General features: G+C 40.9%; 1 protein-coding gene and 1 non-coding gene across 2 annotated transcripts in view; both read right to left on the minus strand.

Moving 5' to 3' along the window:
• ASAH1 (N-acylsphingosine amidohydrolase 1) overlaps positions 1-13,921 on the minus strand; it is a 29,447-nt gene that overhangs the window by 11,301 nt on the left and 4,225 nt on the right. Inside the window, exons 2-5 of the mRNA XM_053578252.1 lie at positions 8,369-8,415; positions 3,640-3,730; positions 2,784-2,870; positions 326-404 (exon numbers count right to left, since the gene is read on the minus strand). Of these exons, the coding sequence (XP_053434227.1) occupies positions 326-404; positions 2,784-2,870; positions 3,640-3,730; positions 8,369-8,415 (304 nt within the window). The remainder of the gene's footprint in view (positions 1-325; positions 405-2,783; positions 2,871-3,639; positions 3,731-8,368; positions 8,416-13,921) is intronic.
• On the minus strand, positions 5,059-5,222 carry LOC128576611 (U1 spliceosomal RNA). The gene has a single exon (XR_008377447.1). It is a non-coding gene; the product is annotated as a U1 spliceosomal RNA (small nuclear RNA).

The raw sequence follows: 13,921 nt of genomic DNA on the forward strand, positions 1-13,921 counted from the left end.
GACAAGAAACCACACATAACAGTTCATATTGCTGAGTTTTACTTATGAATAGTTCAAGAAGAGGCAAAACTAACCGATGGTAAAGTCAGAACAGCAGTTACTTGAGGCAGCAGAATTGTCCGTGAAGGGGCAGGAGGGGGCATTCTCGAGGGCTGGGCTATTCCGTATCTTGATCTGAGTTGTGATTAAAAGCACTTATGCATTTTTAAAACTTCAGTGAGCAGTACTTAAGATCTGTATGCTCCACCTTATATATATCACACCTTAATAGGAATATTTTTCAGTGTTCTATTAAATTTTTTAAAAGCTGCAAAGTGAACTTTACCTAAAGGTGTATCAGTAACAGCCGCAATTCCCTTCATTTCCTCTTCAAAAGGGCCAGGAAAGTTGCCAAGTAGACCAGGCTGTAAAACAAAAAAATTAACAAGCATTCAACCTAAAAGCATGCATTGAGTGAGATCTGGTTTGGGGCATAAAATTTATTCCAGATATTGCTACCAAAATAGGTAATAATAATTACTTTTCCGTTGCCCAGGCTAGAGTTCAATGGTATCACCACATCTCACTCCAACCTCAAACTGGGCTCAAGACATCCTCTCGCCTCAGCCTCCCAAGCAGACTACAGGGACTATAGGCAAATGCTACCATGCCTGGCTAATCTTTCTATTCATTTATTTTTTGGTAAAGGAAGGGTCTCGCTGTGTTGCTCAGACTGGTCTCCAACTCCTGGACTCAAGGGACCCTCTTGCCTCAGTCTCCTGAAGTGCTGGGATTATAGGTGTGAACCACCACTCCAACCAAGAGTAATTTTTCTAAAACATTTTTATATCATATATATTTTAAAGATTCTATGTAATACTCAATATTGGGTCCCTATGTAAAGACCTATGATTCTTAGATTGTTTTTCCCAGCCTTATATTCTTCCGATTCTCCAGAGTAGGTGAGACTATAAAAATTCCACCTGGATGAAACTAACATGACCTACAACACAAGAACCTCATAACAAGCTCTTCTTATCTCCCCTCAAATTCACCCTCCTGCCAATGAAATACGCCCTTATATCCTTCCCACACAACAACCCTCCAGTACTTTATTCCATCACAAAAACATTTGTCATGGCTAAAGGTTCATCTTGGGGTAAGATGCATTAACTGAACTCTGTTAGCAAACAACAGACACTGAACAAATTCAGTGGTGGGCGTCATACTTTTGTTCTCAACAGCAACTACTCACTAATGTCTAGATCACAATTTAAGGTCACAGCCTTTTGCTGAAATAATGTGCTTAAAATTCACAAGGCCCATTTTTCACCAACTTGGTAATTTATAAGTAATGTGACCTAACTAAGCATATTTTTTTCCTAGGAATTCAAAGACTTGCACAAGTAGAATGTTCTAGCCAACTTAACAAACAAGTGGGACTTAATGAACGTGTATTAAACCCACAACATCCAGGCACTGTGCTTCATACACAGTGAGTCATGTAGTCCTTACACACACTGTATGAAATAGGAAATATACACTATTAGTAAATATCACTCTCCCTGATGAGAAAACTGAAGTTTCACAGGTTAAGAAACTTGCCCAAGAACATAAAGCTCGTATGTGACCGAACCAGCCTTAAAACTCAACATCTGATTCTAAGGCACCCAAACCCTTTACAATGCTGCCCTCCCAACTGCCATTCAGAGCAGAGCAGAAATTAGGGCAAGCAGAGGATGTGGAGATCGCTTCCTCTTTTGCTTCTGCCAACATTTTTTATTTGGGGGAAGCCTGGTGAGGACGAACAGAAAGGATAGCCTTAAATCCAAGTCTCCAAGAGCAGACAGGAGGGACACCAGGCTGGTGCTTGGCAGGTACACATGTTATAGAAAGGACGTGCCCAGAGCACACAGCCTCTAGGACAATGATTCTTGACCAGGGGAGCCCCTAGGAGAGATCTGGCACTGTCTAGGGACATTTCTGGTTGTCACAACCGAGGGGGTGGTTACTAGCATCCAAAGGGCAGCAGCCAGAGATGTGGCGAAGCCTCCCGCAAGGCCTGGGACGACCCCACAACAAAAAAATTGCCCAACCCAAAATGGCATCAGTGCCCCAAATCTGCCTAGAAGGCTATGAGGATCCCTTTGGGGGGTGGAGTGGGGCGGTGTCTAGGGACAGGGTACTAAGTGTCCTATTGGTTCCACAGAAATAATAAAAAGGCTGAGAAATGAAGTCTTCCTGTATGACCAGGAAGAGAAAATAAAATGGTTTGGCAATTGCACAGGCGTAAGAAAAAGTCAACTCAAGTGAGTTTCAAGAATGAGAGCTACCAAGGGACTCCACACAATATCGGGCTGGCCTGAGTAAATCATTCAGTTATATCTAGAAAAATCTCTAGGTGCCCTGATATACTCACACAAAATACTTAAGGTAAAAAACCCCCAACTTTTCAATCGTGAACTTATATACCTTAATATATATAAAGGGCAAGAAATGTCATACTCCCAGATGAAATACGTCCAGCTACCCACTGCTCTATAAAATAGTTCATACTTTAAAAAAACATTAAAGAGCAGTTAACTACCGAAATTTGCCAGGCTGTCATCCTAATACTATCAATCCCCAGAATTTAAGTCCCTCTGAAGTTTTGACAGTGATCTAAATAAGTGCAAATTTGTCAAAGTTCTTGAGAAATTGCTGAATTATGTCTTTAAATAAATGCCAGAGCCTTTTCTCAATTCTGTGTGCATATGTATATGTGTACGTGCTTAAAATTTATTGCGGAAAATCATATTTCTTACCAACTTTTGATCCACCATCTGCATAATTTTTCCACTCGGCACAAATGCATTTACTACATTCTTCAGAGAATTCACTATCACCTTTAGCTGAAAAAACAAACAAACAAAAAAACCCCACTTAATAAAAGGCATTAAAAAGTGCTGAGATTTAAGATTAATATTGCTAGAATAAAGACATTGGGTTCTTTTGACTTGCCCACATATAACTACAATAGGAGTGCAATTTGAAAAAAAATTTTTTTTTTTTGAGACAGAGCCTCACTGTGTTGCCCTCAGGAGAGTGCTGTGACATCACAGCTCATAGCAACCTCTAACTCTTGGGCTTAAGCGATTCTCTTGCCTCAGCCTCCCAAGTAGCTGGGACTATAGGTGCCCACCATAACGCCCAGCTATTTTTTGTTGCAGTTTTCGTTGTTTAGCAGACCCGGGCTGGGTTCGAACCCGCCTGCCTCGGTGTATGTGGCTGGCGCCCTAACCACTCAGCTACGGGCGCCAAGCCTGAAAATATTTTTAATTAACATAGTAATACAGTGAGTCCAAGTTTATCTGTAAAATGACATTTGATTCTTAATTATCTAGATGAAGGGAGATGATACAAAGGGAAATAAACAGAGGTCAAGTCTGCAAAAAAGTACAAGAAGCTGTATGGAAATAACATCTTTTCCTCTACTATTATTTTTTTTTTTCTGGTGACCTTTGAGAAAAGTATCTTCCACTATGATTTATTCTACATTGCAGAAAGGTAACAAAAACACAGTTTTAAACTATTTTGTAGATAACTTCATGAAGAATTCTTTTAAAGAGACAATTATATGCAGTAAAGTCAGAAATCAGAGATGAAAGTGTCACAGCGTACCTCTGGTGCCTTGTCAACCATCAGTTCGTGCCATCTTTTGTAGGGCGGTAGATCGAGATTGATGGTGTACCACGGAACGGAGCCTCTGTAGCTGTAAGGAGAGGTGTATCATCTTGAAATGGGGAAAGTGGTTTTTTGAAGGGGTTAGTTAGTTACATCTATAAGGATATACGAGAGCCATACTCTTAATAACAGTGTAGAGTGGTAACGTTACTCAAAGCAAAATTCGCGAAGAACGTTCGTTTTCTACCCAGTGTTTCTACCCTGTGTTGCACATACGGTCACAAGCAGGCTCAGAAATCTTGGCCAAGAAGTTACACGTTAGGGAGGCTGGACATGTGTGAAAAGACAGCTGTGGTTCAAGAGCTGCAACCTGATTGTCACTGATGGAAAACACCCACTCCTCCTGCCCCTCCTCTCCTAGATATTTGCAAAGATTTAGTGTAGGCTGTGGACACCTCACCAACTGGTTTCCGGGTTTCAGAATTCTCTCTCAGACAATCTAACCAAATTATTGCCAAAAATTTCTCTCCACTTCAGTAAGATCACCTGTTGAGCCCTGAGCGGCAACACGTATGAGCTTTCCATGGTTGGCTTCCGGAACCAAATACTTCCTCTCTTTTCATTCTTCTGTACTAAGGCCAAGCCCAAGCACTATTCCATCAGGTCCCTTCTCCAACTCCTTGCTCTTTTAACTTACGTACAGCAATTTCTACGATGAGGACATAGCAGTGCCCATTCCCTGATCTGTGGAGCTGGGCCCTATTTCTGGCCACGACAGTAATCCTGTCACTATAGGAACATTACTTTCTGGCACTTGTTAAACTGCAGTGAAATAACTCTTAAGGGTGTGCCATTCAGTGATTTATCAGCTTAAACTTTTGCCTAAAGATGGCTATCATCTGATCCACTGATTTGCTCTAGGAAAGTATAGGGTGTATTCTGGGGTGTGCTACTAGGCTATCAGTCTCCTAAATTGTTATTTAGACTGCTGTATATAGCTGGGGATGGGTTATCTCTTAAAAGCCATGAACTGTGTTTCTATTTATGCTTCTACTGAACAATTGCGTGGCTCCCTACATAATGCTGCTGAGCGTGGCACTTGTGTATGTATAAGGTTTTATGAAATGGTAACCAGCAGCCACTTCGGTTATGATTTAAATAAAAAAGCCAAGCACACTTCATTTTAGAAACCTAAGTTTAAACAATATCACAGTTAAATTCTGTTCTTCTCAATGCACTTTCAAGTTCCCCATTTTCTTAGGAGCTGATATCTACATGAAATACTATAAAACTTATATCCTAGAAAAAAGATTTTCATTACAATAAATTAATTCCATTTCTGACTGTAACTTCATGTGTAAAATTTGTCCCACAACAAGTGATGTGGTTTTTCATATATTTCCTTTTTACCGCTATCAGGGGAAAGCGTGAACGCAGTCCCCCACTACCACGAATGATGCAGTCGAGTTTCCCTCATCTGGGGAAATCGCAGGGGTCAGCACATCCGGAATGCAATGGATAAGCCTCACCCTGGGAAAACCACCTCCGTGATCACAGCATCTCCCCTGCCAGATACATAGACATTAAGTTATTATTGTTCCCCCTGCTACGGGCAGGTGCTACCAACCTCCCCTCTCTCCCCTCGGGTGTATATTTGGATTTCTATGCCTAGTAGCAAAGATAAATCAGCGGGTCACAGATAAGGTGTTCTTCCTATGTTCTCCAATCAGCTGCTCTTCCCTTCATAACATCCAACCACCAATCCCAAACCATGCCACAGATTATATCTGCCATAAATTCCTGATTCTTTTTCAGTCTAGAGTCTTGGACAGGATCAAGGATTTCAGAGAAAATAAACTCATCACTATAAAGGTTTACAATGAAGTGAGGTTGACAGGACCCTAGAAACCTCACCATAATAAAACCTCCACTAATCGGGATTTTTTTAGCGAACTGATTAATCTAATCAACAAAATTGTTTTAACAACTAAAGTTTAGCTGCAAACCCACTTTTTATCTCTCCTTAAACAGTTTTCTAAAGCATCTCAGTATTGAACTTTTGTATCGCAATTTCCTACAGAAATAAGAGTATTGACCTTATGAGAGCAGAGAGGATTACATGAAATATGCGGAAAATACTTAGCAGCATTGGTATTCAATCAATAGTAGTCACCGCAGGACATTTTCCTACTTTCATACAAACAACAAACACCATTTAATCATTCTTAAGACTTAGCATTTGCAATGTCCACATTATTATAACATCAATCATATTGCCTGGCCCCAGCTGCCTTGAAAACTAGACCAAGTGACACAACACGACATATACAAATGAGGGAACAGATGCCAAGCACCCAGTGAGCAGTGGGAAAGAAATGCTTAATGGGGTTCATAAGGACACAGGGGTGATCCGGCTATCAGCTCCTTTATCGCCAGTGTAGATGTGACCGGTCCTGCTGGATAGACAAGTATCTTTTTCTTCCTTCACAACTGCCAAAACCTGTGCTCTTGATTGAAGTAGACAACCTCACAGGGACAGGGAACTATTTGTGACTCAAAGGTGCATAAATACCACACTTTTCTCCTGGATCTCACGATCCATTTAAAGTTGAGAGGTGAGAAGGATCAGAGCCAAGGATTTTTGTGTAGGGAACCAGGCTAGTGAGGTAGAAAGAAAACCTGCAGAAATACCAACGCAAGGAAAGAAATATATAGCTGATGTATACGTACGCATGTGCATTTGTTTAGGTGTAAGTGTGTGTACATGCACATACACATGCACAAACTTGAGACGCACACACTCGGCAACGTGCAGCCAGTAAATGCCGAGTCAGGAGTGGTCTACAGTTTGCAGGGCAATCACTTCAGACACGTGTAAAGCACACACAAAGGATGCAGAACAAAGGGCCTTCAGTGAGGAAGAGACCCATGAAACGTTCAATGAATGAGGGCAGGTGAGACCAAGCAAGAGATGTCATCGGTAAGGTACTGAAGGCCAGTACGATGTCTGTGATGACAAAAAGGAAGACCAGGTCAGCGCAGAGGCTCATGCCTGTAATCCCAGCAGTCTGGGAGGCTGAGGCCAGTGGATCGCTTGAGCTCAAGAGTTTGAGACCAGCCTGAGCAAGAGCAAGACCCATCTCTAAAAATACAGAAAGAGGGATGGAGGAGGGTGGGGCCTTAGTGTGTGTCACACTTTATGGGGGCAAGACATGATTGCAAGAGGGACTTTACCTAACAATTGCAATCAGTGTAACTGGCTTATTGTACCCTCAATGAATCCCCAACAATAAAAAAAAAAAAAAAAAATAGAATAAAATAGAAAGAAACTAGCCAGGCATCATGGAGGACGCTGCTGAGGCAAGAGGATTGCTCAAGTCTGGGAGTTTAAGGTTGCTGTGAGCTATGATGATGCCACGGCACTCTGCCCAGGGTGACAGAGTGAGATTTTGTTTTAAAAAAAAAAAAGAAAAAGAAAAGAAAAGAAAAGGAAGGAAGACCTTTAGGGAGCAGACCATTAAAGAAAGAGCTGGAGCGTGCACTGGTTTTAGAAGACCATTGAAACTGGCTTTAGACCACTATTGAAACTGGTTATCTCTAAGTTACGTCCTGACAAACTTTCACTTCTTTCTACATAAAGGTGTGTAAGCTGAAAGAATTTACTTTATTATAGTATCACATTATCTGGGAGAGAGGCTATTTAGAATACACAATTTAAATGAGCAGTACAATTACTTTGGAATGTTACAAAAACTGAAAATGCTGTCTTTATGTCGCTGGTTAGAGTGGGCTCTACTCCCCCCTCCCCTCAGCAGACTGCTTTCAGTGAGAGGGAAGACCATTCCCAGCACCTCTTCCTTCTCTCCCACGTGTACAGCTGCCCTACAACCCCATGGGCCTGGGAGATGTGTTTTTCTCATAGGCTCATTTAATCGCTAAGGATTTGGAGAGACTAAAATCTAGACTAAAAATATCAACTTTTAAATACATTAAAACATGGCACTGGCCCTTCTTTTATGTGCTCTAATCCTGTTTTGTCCTCAGTAGTTTTATCATATCTAGGTTTATTTCTAGAATCTTTCACATAAGAAGTCTTATGATTTTTTGTTCCAATATAATTTGGTGGTTATATCCAGACACCACAGTGAATCACAGGTCAGCTCAACTACAGGCCTTGCATTTGTCAAAGATGAGAAAATTGCTTAAGAAGCAGAAGAATTTAGAAGACAATGGAAATCCCTTTCTTTTTTTTTTTTTTTTATTGTTGGGGATTCATTGAGGGTACAATAAGCCAGTTACACTGATTGCAATTGTTAGGTAAAGTCCCTCTTGCAATCACGTCTTGCCCCCATAAGGAAATCCCTTTCTTTTTTTTTTTTTTTATTGTTGGGGATTCATTGAGGGTACAATAAGCCAGTTACACTGATTGCAATTGTTAGGTAAAGTCCCTCTTGCAATCACGTCTTGCCCCCATAAGGAAATCCCTTTCTTTCCTGTGACTTTGATAGGCCAGGAACGGACATGTTCATTATGGAGTATTTTCATGTTTGTCTAAGATCTTAGGCAAATACACAACACACAAGCCTGAGGAAAAAAAATCTTTGTCTCGGGACAGAAGGCATGACTTAAGTTTTTATTCACTAGCATGATGTTATGAGAGCTCATTACAGAGGCAAAAATCTCCACAAAGGTCAGAGTGAGTTTAGATCAGCTGATGTTTACTCACGTTGGTCCAGAAGGAGGATAGGTTGATTTTCTACAGTCTTCCGTCCACTACAAAACAAAGAAAATTTAAAGTTTCAGAAAAATAGGTGTTTGCTAATGAATATGCCATATTCAAAAGGAATTACAATCAGTGAAGGCAAAATCACTACGATTTTGTCCTTTTAGACCATTTCAATACTTAAGTCTTTGTAAGAAAACTTTTTTTTTTTTTTTTGTAGAGACAGAGTCTCACCTTATGGCCCTCGGTAGAGTGCCGTGGCCTCACACAGCTCACAGCAACCTCCAACTCCTGGGCTTAAGCGATTCTCTTGCCTCAGCCTCCCGAGTAGCTGGGACTACAGGCGCCCGCCACAACGCCCGGCTGTTTTTTGGTTGCAGTTTGGCCGGGGCCGGGTTTGAACCTGTCACCCTTGGTATATGGGGCTGGCGCCTTACCGACTGAGCCACAGGCGCCGCCCAAAGAGAACTTTTAAAATCCTAAACCATTAAGTGCATTTCCAGTCTCAATTCAACTCAACTAAGTGCTGTAATTTGGTTCATATATCGTAAATACATAGAATAATGAAGAAATGTAAGCAAGGAGAAAAATGTTTTCGAAGGGGTGATTTATCACTAGAAGTAAATGACTTGATAGGAAGTGATATTATCTAAATGCACAAGCCAACTCCATCACAACCTGCCCAGGATTTGCCTCCCAAACCAGATTTTCAGGGCACACTGCACAGGGCCCTTCATCATCTTTCCGTCACTTACCATCCCAGCCTCCTGTCCTGACACTCCTCCCCTCATATTTATAGCTGCGCGCAGACACTTCCTGAGCCCTCACCCCGCCGTGGGCTCACCTCCACCAGGGCACGTGCTGTTTCCTCTTAGGGGAATGCCCTTTCCTACCTGGCGAATCTTGTTCTAACTTCGAACATCCACTTCAAGTATTTTCTTTTTTATGAAGTCTTCATCTTTCTCCCACATCTCTCATATGTAAACAGGCACCTCTTCCTCTGCACTCCCACAGTATTTGTACACAGCCTCATCACCATATGTATGACATTGAGTTATAACTATATGTCTGTGTCTCTCTTCAATAACAGACTCTGTGCTCTCTGAGATGAGGGCGGTCCCCAACACTGAGGCCACTGCCTGGCCAATGAAGGAATGAATGAGACTATTTCACAGGGAGAACTATTCAAGCTTAGTAGCAAAACAGAATTTTCTCCTAACATAACATTATCAAAAAAAGTCCACACAGACTTATGATTCTTTTGTCACTAGTTCAACATGGTAAAGCTTATTTCTCTCCTTTCCTCTGGAGGCCCAATACTTTAAAAGAACTTTTTTTAAAGTATAAATCCATAATAAGAGGAAATAAAACAAGGAAGAAAACTCCCGGAATTGTAGGTTGAGCACAGAAAATTTATCTGCTGCAAATTTAACTTTTGATAGCAGGGAAGAGTATAAAGTAGGTTGACATTACCTGTGATCCAAACATTATCAAAATGACCCTACCATAGATGAAGTTTCTCACATAAGTGAGGTTTTACCTTGCAGTCTGGGGTGGAATTCATGAAGAAAACAATAACACAGCTAATTTCCAAAGCCAATCAAGCTTAGAATAGTTCAACTTGTTCAGAAAAATTTCAGTCTCAGCTCTGACCTCAAAACTTGTGTAAAACTTTACTGCTACCAAGCTATATAAATGCTCTACCATAGGTGATTCAGCTTTTATTCCTGACATTCACAGAAATGACGATGGTTATATCCACAAGAATGAAGCTCACTGTTCAGTAAGATATGCTAGATTCAAGCATTTTCCAGAAATTACCTGGAAATAAATTGGTAATCATAAACTGTAAACACTTTGCATTTTTTACAAGTTTTGTGGGTTTGTTCAACTCTGCTTTTTGCTACTCACAGACATTTTAACCACTGTCAACTGTTACATATCTCAGCAGATTCTACTTCAGGTGATACTGAACTACTATTTTCTCAACTTATTCGAAAACATCCTTGCCTGTACTTGTTTTACATAGACTATTTTTAGAGGTTAATTCTTCAGCTTTTTCAACCTTGGTACTGATTATCTAATAAACACCAACAACTGATCAGTGTTGGTAACTTCAAGAGCCAAGGAAAACTACTCGAAACCACTGCCTTGCTCTTTAATGGATATTGATGTTGCTTCCCAAGTCCAGGTCAACAACTTTTCTCTGGATACCTTTCTTTCACGGATACAATCAAATCCAATTTAGTTAATGCTGCATTGGCAAATGGCTTTCTGTGGTTTGCCAATAAATGAGCTACCTGGAGCAAATTTAAACTCATTTCATTTTTTAAAAGTTGTAAATAAATTCTGCTTGTTTCTCTGACCATTACCTGCCCATGAGTTGGGACTACTGTGATGCGTACTTAATCTCAGTGCTTCATTTTGTGGTCAGGTTCTGGACAAGAGGCCCAGCTGCACGTCCAGAAGGTGACACAGAGAGTCTATGGTCCCACTGCCCCATCACACAGCTTCCCACAGTGGTAACAATAAACCAGTGCCTCTATGTAATGTCTAACAGGGAATAATCTGCATCTAGTTCGGGCCTTCTGATGATCATTAGAATCAACTCCGCAAATAAGTGAAATGCAATGACTCTTATCCCTCCCTAATAATTCTATCTGTATGCCCTGGGTTCTAAACTAAAAATGAAATTACCGGCCAATTTCTTACTAGACAACAGTGAGAGAAGGTGAAAGAACATCTGACCTGTCCCAGAGGTAAAAGGTAAAGAGCAACCTAGCAACAAACAGGTGGGAGCCTGAGGCTGACGCAGGAGCAGAACCTAGACATGAAGTCTGCATAGGATCTACCCGCAAAAAAGAGGGTAAATGTGAAAGAAAATAACAAAGGTAGCAGCTATGAGACCACGCTATGTGTCAGGTGTTTAGATGGCATTATTACCAGAGTCATTTAGTCAAAAGTTAGTTTTCAGGGTTAGATGGAAAGGGAGACTTCTACCAGGGACACAGCTTCAAAATCTAAAAGAGAATTTCAATGAACTTAAACTTTCTTACTCTCCCTAAATTTAACTATACATGTTTTTCATAATAGATAACTTTCTCTAGGTTGGTAAAAATTTAAATAAATGATAGATAAAGACTATAAACAGATGCTACTCTACCACATTGGGGGGGGGGAGGGGGATCAAACTTACAACCTCTCCTTCCTAAGGGTGAAAGTGGCGAAAATCTGATTTTTCAATGCATTTGAAACTATCCAGGCAATGTCTTTAAAAGACTTCCTGGGTCAGAGAATTCTCTAATTTTTCCAAGTTATTTGATAAGAAGTTAGTATTTAAAATCCATCAGTGTTTACGTTCCACCCACTCATTAAGAAAAACTAACTACAGAGTTACTGAACATACTTAGGAAAACAACATATAAGGTAAAAATTATTAAGTAATGAATGCTCCATAGCTAATGATCCAACTTGGTCAGATGTGGTGGCTCACGCCTATAATCCTGACACTCTGGGAGGCTGAGGCAGGTGGAGTGCTCGAGCTCACAGGTTGGAGACCAGCTTGAACCAGAGCAAAACCCCAACTCTAAAAATAGCTGGACATTGTGGCAGGCGCCTATAGTCCCAGCTGCTAGGAGGCTGAGGCAAGAAAATCACTTACACCCATGAGTCTGAGTTCCTGTGAGCTATGATGCCACAGTACTCTACCGAGGGCAACAAAATGAGACTCAGTCTCAAAAAAAAAAAAAAAAGAAAAGAAAAAAAAAATGACCTAACTTGTCCAGCTCTTTAAATATTTAAGTCCTGCAGAATTAATGAGAATTTCAATGAAATCTATGCCTCCAGTAATTTATAAAAAAAGTTCAGAAAGCCCTTGTATTATTCCAATACTCAGAAAAAGACAATGGAAGATAATTTAAAATTATATAGCTCACACTAGTTTTCATACTTATCACAAAAGCTGAAAAACTCTAAAACAGATTTTAATTCTTTAATTCATCAACCAACTATTTTCTAAATAAGATTTGTTTCTTAAAGCTTTCTGTCTTCAGATACACACTTATTGAATAAGGAAAGTGTTTTATACAATGTATACAACCAATCAGACGAGCATTTAAATGTTTTATTTGTCTTCTGAGCTTTGATGGGATGGCACTCTACTTTTTTTTAATCTTTTTTTTTTCTTTTTTAAAAGAATTAGTCTTACTATGTTGCCTTGGCTGGACTTGAACTCCTGGGCTCAAGTGATCGTCCTACCTCAGCCTCTTGGGTAGCCAGGCCTACAGGGATGGCGCCCTATGAAACTACTGATATTCACATAAAGGGAATTGATAAAACCTGCAGGGAGATAGGGACCTTGTCTGCTTGTCCAGTTCATTCCCAGCATTTGGAAGGAGTTTGTTTGGCACACAGTAGGCAATACTAGTTGAATAAGTCAACGGATTACACCTGTGTGTTCCTGGCTTTGGAGTACCAGGACAAGCAGATGCGCTACAACAAAACTGGCTAGGCCAGATGGGGTTTATAAGATTTTTGGAAGCTCTGTGAAAATCACTGCTACAGCTGATTCAATAACATCGACAACGTTAATTACTTGTATGAGACACTGACGCATAGCATAAAAATAAGTTCGCTTTAGCAATTAATTACCAAGCACTATGTTTCATTGTCACACATCTTACGAAGCTGCTCACATTTGTTACTGAGAACAGTTGTCTCTCTCACTCTAATTCCCTTCCTTCTGATCACTCCTCAGCTTACTGCGCCTCAACACTGTTCTGTCCAAGATGCCCAAACAGAAAGGATCTTGAACAGTATTCACCCTCACTAACCTGTCCGGCTGTCCTCCCTGAGCCTCCTGTCACACTGACTCTCCTGCTGTGGCTGCTGCTTTGACTTTGCCAGTTTCTTCTCTGCCGGACACACACGTGCACCAGTGACTTAGCCTTTGCCTAGTTCTCTCCCTAGCTTACTTCTCTTTCCTCTTTCTGGGCACTTTCATCTTCTCCAATGGCTTCAGGTAATATCATTTTTGCCTACAGCTCTCAGAATCTCTCTTCGGAGCCCCAGTCCCAACAGCCTGCTGAGTAGCTTTCTGCTACCTGAAATTCAACATAATCAAAATGAAAATGATCCTCATTCCTCGGGCGAGCTTTCCCCTCCCCGTGTTTCCTGGCAGTGATGCCGTCATTCACCCGGCTGAGCACGTCATGCTGCCACCTCGCTCCCTCTTCCTCACCCAATCTTTCCTTCGACTCTTTTTACTCCCGATTTTTTCCAGAACCATCTTCTTCTTTCCCTGACCGCTGGTGACAGTCCTCCAGTGAAGCTTGTTTTCTCCTCTAGACTTAACGTCCATCCTTGCTTGCTCCAATCCAGACTGTTCTTTTGAAAGTGAAAACGATACTTTGTTTAAAACCATCCAGTGACATCACATTGTTTTTAGGACAAATCCCAAAAGTATAAACAACGTCTACAGAACCTGGATGATGTCATCTAGGTCTCCCACCTCCAGACTGTTCCAGTGCCACTCATATCACCACCATCTCTTTCTCT

This window comes from Nycticebus coucang, chromosome 24 (assembly GCF_027406575.1).
Source record: "Nycticebus coucang isolate mNycCou1 chromosome 24, mNycCou1.pri, whole genome shotgun sequence".
Lineage (NCBI taxonomy): Eukaryota > Metazoa > Chordata > Mammalia > Primates > Lorisidae > Nycticebus > Nycticebus coucang.